We start from the raw sequence: 13,072 nt of genomic DNA on the forward strand, positions 1-13,072 counted from the left end.
CCCCACTGCCCCTGCGCCGCTGCAAATACCTAAAGCTGTCGAGGAAAACGCATGGAGCCCTAAGACATCCCAGCGCCAGAGATGAGGCTGCTTTGCTTTTCCTCCGTGCGCTGCCAGCTCCCTTCACGGGTCCCTTTGGTCTCGGCCAGGCGGCCCTGGCAGTGGCCGCGGCAGTCCGGTGCCCAGCCGTCCCTGTCCCCACGTCCCCCAGCCCCCGGGATTCCCCGACCTGTTCCTGGCAAGACCAAACTTCACCTGTATTGCTAGCAAAAGTGCATCGTAAAATGAACTGTAAACGCATTTCCTCCCCTCCCCACCCTGCCCCCCCCCCGCACGCACCCCAGCACCTCTCACCGTACCAGAGACCGCACCAGAGACCGCACCGCTCGTCACCAAAGGCGTTAACGAAGGGGGGGGGGGACCCAACGGGGGACGTGGGGCGGGGGGGCCTAAAGGAAGAGCAGAATTCGGTAACACTGAAGATGACGGTCAAAGACTGACAACTCAGCACTCTGCACCGAGACTCACTTTAAATTAACTTAAGAGACAAAGAAGCAACAGAAAAAAAAAAAAAAAAAAAATTCCTCCTTAGCCCACTGCTCTCGAAATTGTCTTCTGCTTCTTCTTCTGACAGCGACGGTTCAGAGTCTGTAGAGTTGATCCCCATTTTCAAACTAGTTATAGACTCAAAAGCAAGTGACGCTGTGGATTTGTTTCGGGGTTTTTTTTTTTTTTTTTTTTTTTTTTTGACGGACGCAGGAACTTCAGCGAAGTCGGGCTTGGTTCGAGTAAACGGCCACGCGCCGGGCGAGTGGCGGAGGAGAGGACAAGCAGTTTGGGGAGGCCCCGCTCCCCGCCTGCGCGTGGGGCGCTGGGGGAGGCCGTCCGGCTCGGCCTCCCCCTGTCCCCGTCCAAACTGAGGGGCCGCCGGCACCGGCTCCGCAGGTCAAGATCCAGCCACGGCCAGAGGGAGAGGAGCCATCGCGCACGCCGCTCCACCCGGCCCCGGCAGCTCACTTGCGACGCTTGGTGGTTTTCCTCTTCCTTCTCTTGAAGAAACAGCAGCACCTGGGGACGGAGGGGACCCCGTCAGCGCCCGGGCCTGGACACGGACGGGCTCAGCAGCCCTGTGGTCAGGGCAGAGCCGGTGGCGGGGACGGAAACCCCTCGGCGTGTTGGTGAGACCCCGTGGGCAGAGCTGCTCCAGGAATTGCCCCTGGTACGTGGCACCGGCTGGACTGGGAGCACCGCAATGGCCACGGCAAATGACACCTGCCACAGCGAGTGACACCGGCCAGGACAAGTGACGCTGGCCACGGCACGCAATGGAGCCACAGCAAATGCCAGTGGCCAGAGCCGGGGCCAGGCAGGGGCTCCCGGAGAAGGGATGGCCCCGGATCCGTGCATGCATGAGCCTCGGGCCTGGGCAGGGCGAGGTGCGAAGGGGCCGGGGGTGGCGGTGGCCCTGCAGGGACACCCCTCGTGGGGTGCCAGGGAAGAGCGGTAGTTACTCGCTCTAGGGCTGGGCTGTTTCTCCCCGGAGGGAACTGGACAAGGCATCGCACATCGCAGGGCACCTGCCAAAACCCGCGTTCATCCCGGCCCCGACGAGAGGGAGGCAGCGGGGCTGTGTCCTTACTTTGTATCGTCTGTCACCTCCACCTCGGTGGGGGCTGTGATGGGGGCGTTCGAATGTCCTGCCGTCGGGTCGTCCGTGTTCAGCTCTCCGTTGGTGGAGCTCATCACCTGGGGAGAGGCAAGCGTCAGTGTGGGGCAGCCCACGGGGCACAGGCCGGTCCTTAGCCTCGTCCCCCCCGCCCCGTGGCAGCCGTGTCCTGCAGAGGTGCAGCCCCAGGAGGCGGCACGGCCCCCCCGGCCTTGCATGAGCCAGGAGAACCGAGGTCCCCACACAGGGCAGCAGGACGATGCCCTCGCCCGGACAGCGGGTGCTCAGCCTCAGTGCTGAGCACTCCCAAGCAGCCCCATCGCACAGAGGCGTTCGATCCCCTCGGTGTCTCTGGGAGGATCCCAGCTCCTGGGAACGCCTGCACACCCTGCCAGGAAAGGGGCTTGCTGGCAGCCAGCTCCAACATGCCCAGGAGACATGGCCCCACGAGGCCGTTAGCTCCAAGGAGACCTTGCCACGGCCACATGGCGAGCAAGTAGACACAGCTCTTCCTCCCCAGCCCCAAGCCCCAGCACCGCTGGGCCCTGCGGGACTCAGCCCAGCGCCCACCCTGCAGGCTCCTGCTGGCCTCGAGGTGCCCCTGAGCTCCTGCCCGCTCGCTGGGGCGGAGGGGCCGTGCACGGTGCCAGGGCCGGGAGGAGATCCAAATCACCAAAGCAAGGACGGGGTCGGCATAGGCAACTGGGACTTGCCTGAAACCCCCCTCCTGCACCCGCTGCCCCCAGGCAAAGCCAGGAGCTCCCTGGGGATGCACAGGCCAAAGGATTGCCAAGCTGCTCGTCCCTGGCAAGGAGGATCGGCCTTACCCAGACTCGTGGAGGAGCTGCCACCTGACAGCCACAGTGCCCAGCCAGCAGGGCTATGTCAAGCTACAGCCCCCTGAAACAAGCCCAGAGACCCCTGTGCGTCACCAACACCCCCCCTGCAGTGCCGGGTGCAGGCGGAAGACGGGGTGGGGGTTTGCAGAGCGAGAGCAGGGAGCAGCCACCGTGGCAGGTAGGGGACGTGGTACAGGAGGAGCAGGGCAGAGGACAAGCTGGCCCCACGGTCTGCCCCCGACCCTGCGACGGCAGCGGCGGGAGCCGGGCCCGAGCCTCGGCCCGAGCACCAGCAGAGATTCACCACGGAGCAGCAGGAACGAGCAGCAGCGGCAGGGATGGAAGCAGAGACGGAGGAAGCAGCGCAGACCCAGCCGGGGCGGGGGGGCACCCATCATGGATGCCCCACCATCCACGTGGGCTGGACCCCACCAGCCCAAGAGGGGCCGAGCGGCAGAGGCTGCGAGGGCGGCGAGCACGCGGCCGACGGCGCGAGCGCAGGACCGAGGCGGGGAGATGAGGCCGAGGACTGCCCAGGGAAAGGGAGGAGAAGCAGGACTCGAAGCCGTCGCTCCAGTCAAGGAAGGCACAGGGAAGTCCCCGCATGGGATAAGGCCGCATTGTCCGGCACTGCTGGGATGAGCAGCACTGGGGGCAGAACCCAATGCCCACCTGGCTGCTCGTGCCACCGCATGGCACAGAGCCAGCACCTCATCCACCTCTAACCGCCCTCCAAGTCCCACCGGCAGCACCAAGGGAGCCCGGCAGCCCCCGGGAAGCAGCGCCAGCCTCGTCTGCGAGCCGTGAGCATCACGCACCACAGGGACAGGGCAGCATGTGTTGCAGCCTAGGCAAGACCCTGGGCATGCGTGGCCCCGATGCCGCCCCAGGGCAGGGGAGCAGGGCTGATCCTCTGGCACGGCCAGCAGACACACGTTGGCCTGCGCCCGGCTGCGCGGGCAGGTCGCGTGGCGCAGGTTGGCTCTGCTCCCTCCCGCGCCCGCCCCTGCCCTCGGCGCGTGGTTGCATGTACCTGGACGGACCCCCCGAGCCTGCCGGCTGCCAGGTGAGCTCCCAAAGGCTCCTCGGCAGGCTGCCCACCGGCCTGAGGATCCCACAACTCCGTCCCCTCGGGCGGCTGCTCGCGACAGGCAGGAGGAACAGAATGAAAAGAAACAAAAGAAAAGAGGAAGAATGGGGAAGAGAAGGGAGAGGTGGAGGGAAGGGGCAGGGAGAAGAGTGGCAAAGGGAGTCGAGAAAATAAGACATGCAAAAGCAAAAACATGACCGGAGCAGCTCGAGTTTGTGATTGCGGAGGGCACTCGCGCAGCACCGTCCTGGCGGCTCCCCAGAGTGGTCCCCGCAGCGACACCGTGGGTCTGCATCCTCCCTGCCACATACACGCACACACCCCCCCCAGCAATGGAGCTGGGCTCTGGGCACGTCCTCTCTGGGCAGCTGAGGGCACACCACCCCGCAGAACACGGCCAGCCCCACGTAGGGCTGGTGGCTGCATTTCGGAGCAGGCTGGGACACCAGTGCCGCTCGCTGCGCGGGGAGATGCAACTGGGCCAAGGCGACGCTGCCGGCCACTCTCCTGTGAGCGCAATGTTCTGAGGCCGACGCAGATCTTTGCGGGGTGACTGTGAGGAAGCGAGCTGTGCTGCTCCTCGAGGGCACAGGCTCCTCAGCTGTCCCACAGCAGGGGAGCACCCCGCTCCCAAACCCTCGCCATGGTGAATATGGCACAGCCCCACAGCTGCTGGGGGCCCCTGCATCCCCAGGTTGGAAACTGCTCCCACGCTGTGGGAGTTTTGTGCTTTGCTTTTCCCACTGCTCTCGAGAAGGGGTGTCGAACACAGCGTTCCTCAGATGCTGGAGGCAGAAAGCAGACCTTACTGGGAGCAAGTTCCCAGTAACAAGCCAGAGGCACTTTGAAGACGTTGTCCTCTCCCTAAGGAAGCGCTGCCCAGCCGCTGGCCAGTGAGAGCCAGGGCTGTCCCAGGCTCCCCGTGCTTGGCCAGGAGCAGCAAGGGGCACCGCTGGGCCGATACATGGGTGACGGAGGACAGGGTGCTGCACCCTTGGCTCCAGCGCATTTGCAGGTGCTCTGCTCCCCGTGGAGGTTCAAGGCAAGAGGATGAGGGTCTGTACAGGACTGCTGGGGAAACGCGTGAGGTTTGCTCTTGATGGCAGCAGTCCCAAAGCCGTGTTTCCTTCACCAGGGTAGGACAGGCCATGGCACCGGAAAAGGGCCGGGCAGCCTGGTCCTTACCCACAGCAGCCCAGGCAGGGAGCTGCCTGCACAGCTCTGCCCATCTCCCTGCCCGTGGCTGCTCCCAGCTTGGCCCCATGTGCCCTGCCAGTTCCCAGGGCAAAGCCAGCCCCTCTCTCCAGCACAGGGCCACACACTGCCAAGCGGCCCCATGAATCCCCTCCGAGGCCCAGGCAGCCCCCTCCCTTGTCCCGTGTCCCTGCCCCATTGATGAAAGTGGCACCGTGAACAGAGCAGCAAGTTACCCCCGTGGGGACGCGGCACTGGGGACATGTTCCTTAGCACGAGGTGGCTTAGCCTGTACCGTGCCCACACCCACCGGCCAGCACTAAACCCTGCAGTGTGCCAGCTGAAGCCCAGGCCTGGCGCTTCCCCGCCATGCTACAGCCTCCCATGGCTGCTTCCTCCCGCTTCTGCCAGGCCACCTGGCACAACGGCCACTGCCTTGGTCCCCCCGCTAGCCACAGACCCAGACCTGTGGGGAGGAAGCCTTCCCACAGACAGCACTGGGGAAAAAAGGATGCCCCAGTCCCTGCCTCCATCCAGAGGCCCTGCTGGGCTCCGTGGGTCTGTGGAGCAGAAAACCCGAGCAGTGCACGACCGTGGTCCCGTACTCCAGCCGGGGCAGTGCCGCCACTCACCTGGTGTTTGGTGTGTGGCTGTGCTTTGTCTCTGTTCGGTGGCTGCACCTGCACCTCGCTGTGCATCGTGCCAATGGGGGTGGGCTGGGGACATGACAAGGAAAACATCAGCAGCAGCACAGCAGCCCGACCACTGCCCCACACCCCCTGATCCAATCTCTGGCCAAACATGCAAAATACCCCAGAATTGGGGCCCGATCCCAGCCCCCACCCCAGCCCCAGCAGCACCACGAGGTGCCAACGTGACTGCTGGGTTCCTCTTAGCTCCAGAAGCCTCAAATTTCTGTGTCACAGCTTTAACTCATTGGCACGACAGCCCCAGCTTGGAGCTGGCTGCTGGTGTCTGGTGAGGACTGGTGGAGCTGATCTGTCGGGCACGGACGGGGATGGCAGGGACAACTGCCAACCTGCATCCTCCCTGGCTGCTGCCACAGACCATGCTGACTCCCCATCATGCTACCCACCACCCCCTCGGTGCCCTGGGGCCCAGCACCCTCTGCCCGACCCAGCTCCCTCGCCACTCACCAGTGGTTTCCCTGCCCAGTCGTATTCATAGTCGAACACGTAACCGTTCCTCTCGAACAAGTCTGTGAAGAGCTTCCGCAGGTAGTCGTAGTCAGGTTTCTCGAAGAAATCCAGCCGCCGCACATAGCGCAAGTACGTGGCCATCTCCTCTGCAGGAACAGGGTGGGCTCAGTTGGGGCAGGGGGACAAGATGCCAGGCCAGCAGGCTCTGGGGACAGGCTGGGGACCGGGACAGGCCATGCAGAGTGCCCTCACCTGGGAAGTTCTCACAGAGCACCTCCACTGGAGTGGCCCTTTTGGTGTCGCCGATCTTCTGATACCTCTCCTTTAGCGTGTCAGCCTGGCAGAGACAAGGAGCAGGTCAGCATGAGAGGGGAAGGTCAGCTCAGAGAGGGGAAGGCACTGGGTGCTGTCACACCACGAACGGTTTCTTGGTCCCCCTTTTCCAGCTAACAGCGAGAGCTCATTCCCAGGGAATACCCTCACCCAGGGCAGGTCTGGAGGATGAACACCAGGGCGTGTGGTTCCAGGACAGCCACTGTGAGAGCAGCTGGGATACCCGCAAAGTGGGGGGACACAGAGAGGGGGACACCTACAGCCACTCAGCACAGCAAGGGCCTGGCACAGAGCTCAGAGCAACAGCCCCTGCATCTGGTGGGGTGCCAACCCACCAACACCCTGGGGGCCAGAGCTTCTCCTCCCTCCCCGATGCTGCCCATGCCAGGGCAGAGCCAGACCCATGGGGCAGCTGTGCTGTAAGAGACCGAAAGAGTTAATGCTTCAAACATTGTGGTGGGGCAAGTTCTGCCTAACAATGAACTCTGCAAGGAATTCCGAATTCAACACGATTCCCTGGTCTGTCTGGATCGTGACACATGCCCAGGGACAGCGGGAGCTGGCAGTTACCTTGAGGCCTTGCCAAGGGAGGCTCCCGCGGAGGAAGTACATAAACATGTGCCCTAATGCTTCCAGGTCGTCCCTGCGGCTTTGTTCTGCATGGAGGAAGAAACACGGGCATGTTCCCACTACAGCCACTGTCTGTGTCCCCACCAGACCCTGCAGCACCCCAAGTCCCCTGCCAACATCCCAGGCTGAAAAGCAGGAGAGGCAGTTTGTCCCCAGCCCCACCTCTGGCAGGGGGGAGCTCACACCCTGTAGTCCCCTTCCCTCTGCCTTTTGGCCAAGACGCAGGGCTGGCCGCACGGTGCGCACACACCTTTCCCGAGGTGGGTGTTGATGCTCATGTAGCGTGCTGTCCCTGTCAGGCTCTTGTGCTCTCGGTAGGGGATGTGTTTTTTGGTCTCGGGGTCAATATACTCTTTGGCCAGGCCAAAATCGATGATGTGGATGGTGTGCTGCCGCTTGCTGCCCGGCCGCCCCACCAGGAAGTTCTCTGGCTTGACGTCTCTGTAGATCAGGCTTTTGGTGTGGACGTACTCCATCCGTGTGATCTGGGGGCAGCAGGAGATGTCAGCACCACGGCAGAGATGCACCGTGTGTCCTGCATGCCTCCCTGCACCCTCCTTCCCTGGGGGACAACCTCAGTCCGACCGCATCTCGGACACACAGTGAGAGACGCTCGTTTGTGCTCAGAGGGGGTGAGGGAGAGCCCTCCTACACCAGGGAGAGGGTGAGGTATGGAGGGAGGTGGTCTGGCATGTGCCAGCAGGCAGTGCCTCCTGCAGCCTGCCGGGCGCTGGTTCACCTGTCCTTCCCCTCCCCTTCCCTGCAGGGTCCCCACGCAGCCACCGTGCCCACGCATCACCCCGCTCCCCTGGGGCAGTCTGCAGCTAAGCGGGCCGGCATGAGCTGTGCAGAGCCACAGGCGAGGTGGAGATGCCGTGCTCACCAGCTGGATCGCGATCATCAGGACGGTCTTGAGCGTGAAGGTCCGATCACACAGATCAAAGAGATCTTCTAGGCTGGGTCCTAGCAGCTCCAACACCATGGCATTGTACTTCCCGCAGGGGCCAAAGTAGTAAACCTGAGGAATTCCTTCTGCAAGAGACAGAGCAGGGGTTGTCAGGGGTTGCAACAGGGCTGAGCAGCACACAGCCACGCTGTCACGGCCATGCCGTTGCTGGAGTTGGGACAGGGGGCTGCAGATGGGGGGGATGTCTCTGCACTGCCCTCCCTCGGCGCCACAGACAGCCTGGCTCTGCTCTTGGCACGAGGGCGAAGGAGGGAGCTCCATCTGCATCCCTGACTCTGCTGCGGGGGAGGTGGGGGGAAAGAACTAAATAAAAAGGGATCAAAGATTAGATGTGGCTTTGTGTAAAATCGGCCTCTCCCAGCCGAGCAGATGGGCAGGAGTTGCTCAGGCCGGGGAGTGAAGTTGCAGTCACATTTATAGGAAGCCTCCCTTTCCTAGCAATGTCGCCCAGGCAGCCAGCTCCCCACGGCAGCTCAGCCTGGCCCCATACCTGCATTGCCGAGCTGTTTGTAGAACCGATACTCCAGGTGCAGCTGGGGGGCCCGGGATTTTATGGGTTCCTTGGAGGAGAGAAGGAGAACAGTTAAGTCTGTTGCAGGGAGCAGGATGTTAGGGAGGTCTGGGCGTCAGAAACCTCCTTCACACGCTGGACTGAGAACATTTGCGGTTGAGATGAGAGCCTCAGGGGACAACGAGAGAAAACCAGCCCATATGGGAGACAGATCCAGCCCTTCCAGAGGGATCCAGGTGCTGGGGCAGACATTAATGGGAGCAGGTATCAGTGGGGACCACCCTCTCCTGGAGGTCTCTCTGCCGCTGCCACCGGCTGAGCACAGCACAGGCCACAGGGAGGTCCTGGAGAAGCAAAGACCTAGCTCTTCTCTCCCCAGGCCCAGATCACCCCACCTGCAATGACGCGCGTTGCTTTGCCTGCCCTCAATTCCTAGCAGTGAGCACGGCTCCCCTGCGCACCCAACCATCCACCACGTATCGCAACCCGCTCGGCTTGACCCGCTCTAACAACCTGGGGAGGGTGAAAAATCTGCTTCCCAGGTGGCCTGAACATCACCACCCCCGACCACCGGAGGGACTCACCAATTTGATAGCTACGTATTCATTCGTGTAGAGGTTCTTTCCTGCAGGGAGAGACACAAAAAAGGCAACTGAAAACAAGTGAACCTTTGCGTTAACCCCACATCACACCCACCGCAGTCCCTGAGGGCTCCTGGGCTGCAGAATGTCCAGAACAGGTTCGGTGGCTCCCACAATACATAAACAGGCCTCAAGGCATGAGCGGGAGCAGGAACCCACTGTGGGGAGTTGCAACATGCCTGTTAATTACCCCCAGATGGGGTAGGTGGATTCCTCTGGGATGGGCAGGCTGCTGGGGGGCCGGAGCCAAGTCTGCTGGGAGGGGGGCAGCATCCCAGTCTGGGCCTGCAGGGATGTGACTGGCCAAGGCAGGAACAAGGCTGGGACTTGCTCTTTCTCCCAGCCACAGCCCTGCATGGAGAGGGGCTGCCCTGCTCTGGGAGGGCTGTCCAGAGTCGGGGGACACTGCTTTGTGGGTGGCGGGACCACACAGAGGTTGGCAGGGAGGAAGGACCCTCAAGAGCACTGGGGCAGCTTGAGGCACTGCAGCTGGCAGTGGTTTGAAGACATCGCGCGTAGGTGGAAATCCCTTCCCCAGAGCTTAGGACACTCCTGGGGATAGCACACGTGCATGTGCGTGCATGTGTGCACATGTATATGGCTCAACCTCATCCTTCGGGATGCTCCCACCCACCCAAGGGTGCAGGGGAAGCCAGGAGCAGACCCACAGCATGGCCCAGACTATACGAGGAGGAGCTGATGGCACCGATGTGCTGTGGGGAGGGCCAGACAACTGCTTCCAGGAGCTCTTCAGGAGAGCTGAAAGGGCAGCCATGCCACCCCAAAACCCTGTAAATGACTTCCTAGAGAGCTCAGCACCTTCACAGGAGTTTTCGCACCCATAACTACAGAAAGGCTGAACTAATGGTGTCCGCACATCACCCTGTTCACCCCAGAGAGCCAGGAGGGCATGAGGAAGGTGTTACACCTGGGAAGCATCAGTACAATCTCTGCCCCAGGTCCATAAAGGCAAAGACTGAAGAGTTTCGCAGAAACATTTGAGGCCCCTTCATGACACCGGGGAGATGGGAGTTAACTGCAGCAGGTTCCCTTCCACTGCACGCAGAGCCAGCAGACACGCGATCCCACTGCCTGGCATGTGCGTATCTGATGGTGCTGCATCTGTCTCCTCGGATTTTCTCCAAGCAATTTGCTCAGGGAACAAGCTCCTCCTGGCATAAGATTTCATCTGCTCCGACTGCTGCTCTCCACCTGAAGCAGCAATAAATCCTCGTCGGGTGACATCAGAGCCAGCTGCTGAGCGCCAGAGTCAGCGGCAGGATTACGGGAAGAGGGATGAATGGGAGATATTAATGGAGCGGCTCCTCCCAGGGACGGGCTCTGCAGCCAAGGAGGGGCTCAATCCTGCTGCCTTGCTGACCCTCTCCCATCCCAGGGGACTGCTGCCAAGCCACTTTGTCTCCTGCCTCTGCAAAACCAAATCACTTCACAGCGATTAGGAAGTAGGTGATTTGCAAGGGAGAAATGTCTGGCTAACACAAGCGTATGCCAGACCGAGGGTTTTTGGCCCATCGTGGACTGATGTTTGCTGGGGAGGAGGTGGGACATCCCCCAGATCCATGGCTCCAGAGCTCAAGGAAATCCTCAGTTCATTGGGAACTTGATTGGGGCAGGGAAGAACTGAAATCTTGATGGACCCTAGTGCAGCTCCCTCACCCCTCCCATAAGCAGTCACCTCCCAACGACTTAACAGGGAGAGAAGGCAGCAAGCCGGCCAGAAGTGCGTGCAGGCAGCTTATCTTCCATACACCAGGACCTCTGTGTTTTGCAAACAATCGCAAGGGAGAGCAAAACAGCTACATGCATCAGCCGAGATGCAGGGGTAGGCACAGCCCAGCCAGGCAGGCATGGCCCTGCCTGCGACAATGGCACAGGGTCCCCACGTGCTCCCCAGCTAAGGTGGGCTCTGGCCTTAGGGCTGTACAGTTCAGTCCAAAAAAATCACTGCTGCCTTCAGGGCAGTAACATGCAACCAAAAAACTCAGCTGGATTCTCCCTGAGGTTAGGCTGGGTCTAAAGAGGGAAAAAAGACCCACGGCAGGATACCTGCCACCCTGCCAGAGGTGCACTGCAAAACCGGCCCAGCACAGTAGGGAGGGAGAAGGGAAGGAGGCAGGAGCATCCGCAGCAGTGCTGTGCTGGGAGAGGTCCACCCCGTCCCTGTTACGTGGCATCTGTCCTGTCCCCACCACGCTGGCCCCCCTGTGGCTCGCTGGCAGAGAAAGCTACCCGCAAAAATGCTCTGGGAGCTGGCAGCCCTCTCCCAGCCCAAGAAACGAGTCCAAATCATTTGATACCCCCATGGATCCTCCCTTCCTGTAACGCTCAGAGGGCTTGGACAAAGCTGATAGAAAAGATGGGGGAGCAGAGAAAGCATGGACCATTGCTGCTGTCTAACCACCACCACCCTCTTCCCTGATAAAAGAACGTGCAAAGAGCAGAACTGGCCTATCATGAAGAAAAACAAAGCAACAGGAAAGAAAAAGTGAAAGAGCAAGGAGAGAGGGCTGCGGGGTCCTTCCCCCAGCAGGGCCCAGCCCATGCTGGGGAACTCCCCGCTCCAGCTCCTGGAGCAGCTCCCATGGCCGCCCCCATGCCGCCCGCTCTGCTGAGTGCTCACTAACGATAACTTTAACACCTAAAATGTGTTGGAGTCCATGGACCGCCCTGGGGAGGACTCAAGCAGGCAGCGCTGCACGATTCATAGAAGAAAATGTGCTTTTGAAAGAAAAAAAAAAAAAAAAGAGAAAAGCATCAAGATGGGCGGCAGAAAGCAAATATTTGCATTTGCAGAGAGGCCTTTGCCCTGCTCAGTGCTGGCGGCACCTCCAAATCCAGCTGCCAACACCTGCAAGACTCGGCATGTCTGATCATAGCCGAGAGGAGGCGGCCAGACCTGGGGTCCCTATCGTGTTTAAAAGCCGGACGTGGCTTTCTCTTAACCCTGTGCTAACACCCAAATCGTCTCCCTCGCGAAGGCGGATTTGGCAGCAGTGGGGTCCGGCACCTGCTCCTGCACATCACGGCGGCCTGAGGAGGAGCCGGGCTCTGCGCCGGGCTCCCAACCAGGTCCCCATCCAAATGGCTTCCCCTGTGCCAGCCCCTCTGCCTGGTGCTGCCCCTCGGTCGTGGCACAGCGCGGGGCACAGCACCGCACTGACCATGCCGGGAGCCTCTCCGCTACAGCCCTGGTTGCAGCAGGAGCATGGAGTTGTGTCTGGGCGCTGGGACCAGCAATTTGGCTTCTCCGGTCCCCAGGCAATGCAGTCGAGGAGTGCAGGAGAAGGCAGCTCTGTGCGAAGGCGGCCGGGCACCAGCCCAGCACTGCAAGCACCGCAGCCCCAGCAACACCAGCTGCATCAGTCCAAGTACTGACAGTTCCTTGGAGCATTGGGTTTTAATACCATTGGAATAAAAAAAAAAAAAAAAGAAGTTATTTTGGAGTTTGACCTTCCTCTAGAGGAGGCTGTGAAAGACCAAGAGGAAAAACAAGCGTGAGCCATTAGCAAGGGAGGCAAGAGGAACAGTTGGCAGGCAGCGTGTGGGCTCTTCTCTCCCACAGCCTACTCCAAAGACAGCCATGAGCTGCCTCCAGCGTGTGGTGCGTCTGCAGCTCCGACCAGCCAGCCACCTTTTAGAGGTGGCTGAGCCCTTCACCACACATGCACATGTATGGAGGTCTCTGCTGAGCCAAAGACAGAAGGGTGTTATGTGCAGCGTGCTGACCCCAGCCTGCATTCTCTGAAGATCTCTTTTGTGGCCCCCAAGAAGTAACCCACTGCAAGTACCCAGGAGGCTGCAGGCCAGGGGTGAAAGCCACAGCTCAAGAGAGCTTGGGAATGTCCCCAGCACTCGTAAGTGACCATTCAGCTGGGACATGGCCCCAGCCCAGCTGTAGTAGTGACCTGCTGCTGGCTCATACACTGCACAAGGACCTCCCCCCCCCCCGCCGCCATTTAATTCCTTCCAAAATGCTGGTTTTACTTGTTAAAAATAAGTTAATTTCCAGCTTTTAACTTT

The 13,072-nt window shown here is 60.9% G+C and overlaps 1 protein-coding gene across 3 annotated transcripts in view; it reads right to left on the minus strand.

Moving 5' to 3' along the window:
• Positions 1-513: 513 nt before the first annotated feature.
• The window catches only part of CSNK1G2 (casein kinase 1 gamma 2), a 46,439-nt gene continuing 33,880 nt past the window's right edge, over positions 514-13,072 (minus strand). For 2 of the 3 annotated variants that reach the window (XM_030032654.2, XM_030032655.2), the window contains exons 3-13: positions 8,975-9,015; positions 8,370-8,439; positions 7,796-7,944; positions 7,163-7,397; positions 6,853-6,938; positions 6,202-6,286; positions 5,947-6,095; positions 5,422-5,505; positions 3,539-3,643; positions 1,640-1,746; positions 514-1,068 (exon numbers count right to left, since the gene is read on the minus strand). In XM_030032654.2, coding sequence (XP_029888514.1) covers positions 1,014-1,068; positions 1,640-1,746; positions 3,539-3,643; positions 5,422-5,505; positions 5,947-6,095; positions 6,202-6,286; positions 6,853-6,938; positions 7,163-7,397; positions 7,796-7,944; positions 8,370-8,439; positions 8,975-9,015 — 1,166 coding nt within the window. In that variant the 3' untranslated portion in view covers positions 514-1,013. The remainder of the gene's footprint in view (positions 1,069-1,639; positions 1,747-3,538; positions 3,644-5,421; positions 5,506-5,946; positions 6,096-6,201; positions 6,287-6,852; positions 6,939-7,162; positions 7,398-7,795; positions 7,945-8,369; positions 8,440-8,974; positions 9,016-13,072) is intronic. The other variant, XM_041127742.1, reaches the window with a different exon arrangement.

This window comes from Aquila chrysaetos, chromosome 12 (genome assembly GCF_900496995.4).
Source record: "Aquila chrysaetos chrysaetos chromosome 12, bAquChr1.4, whole genome shotgun sequence".
NCBI lineage: Eukaryota > Metazoa > Chordata > Aves > Accipitriformes > Accipitridae > Aquila > Aquila chrysaetos.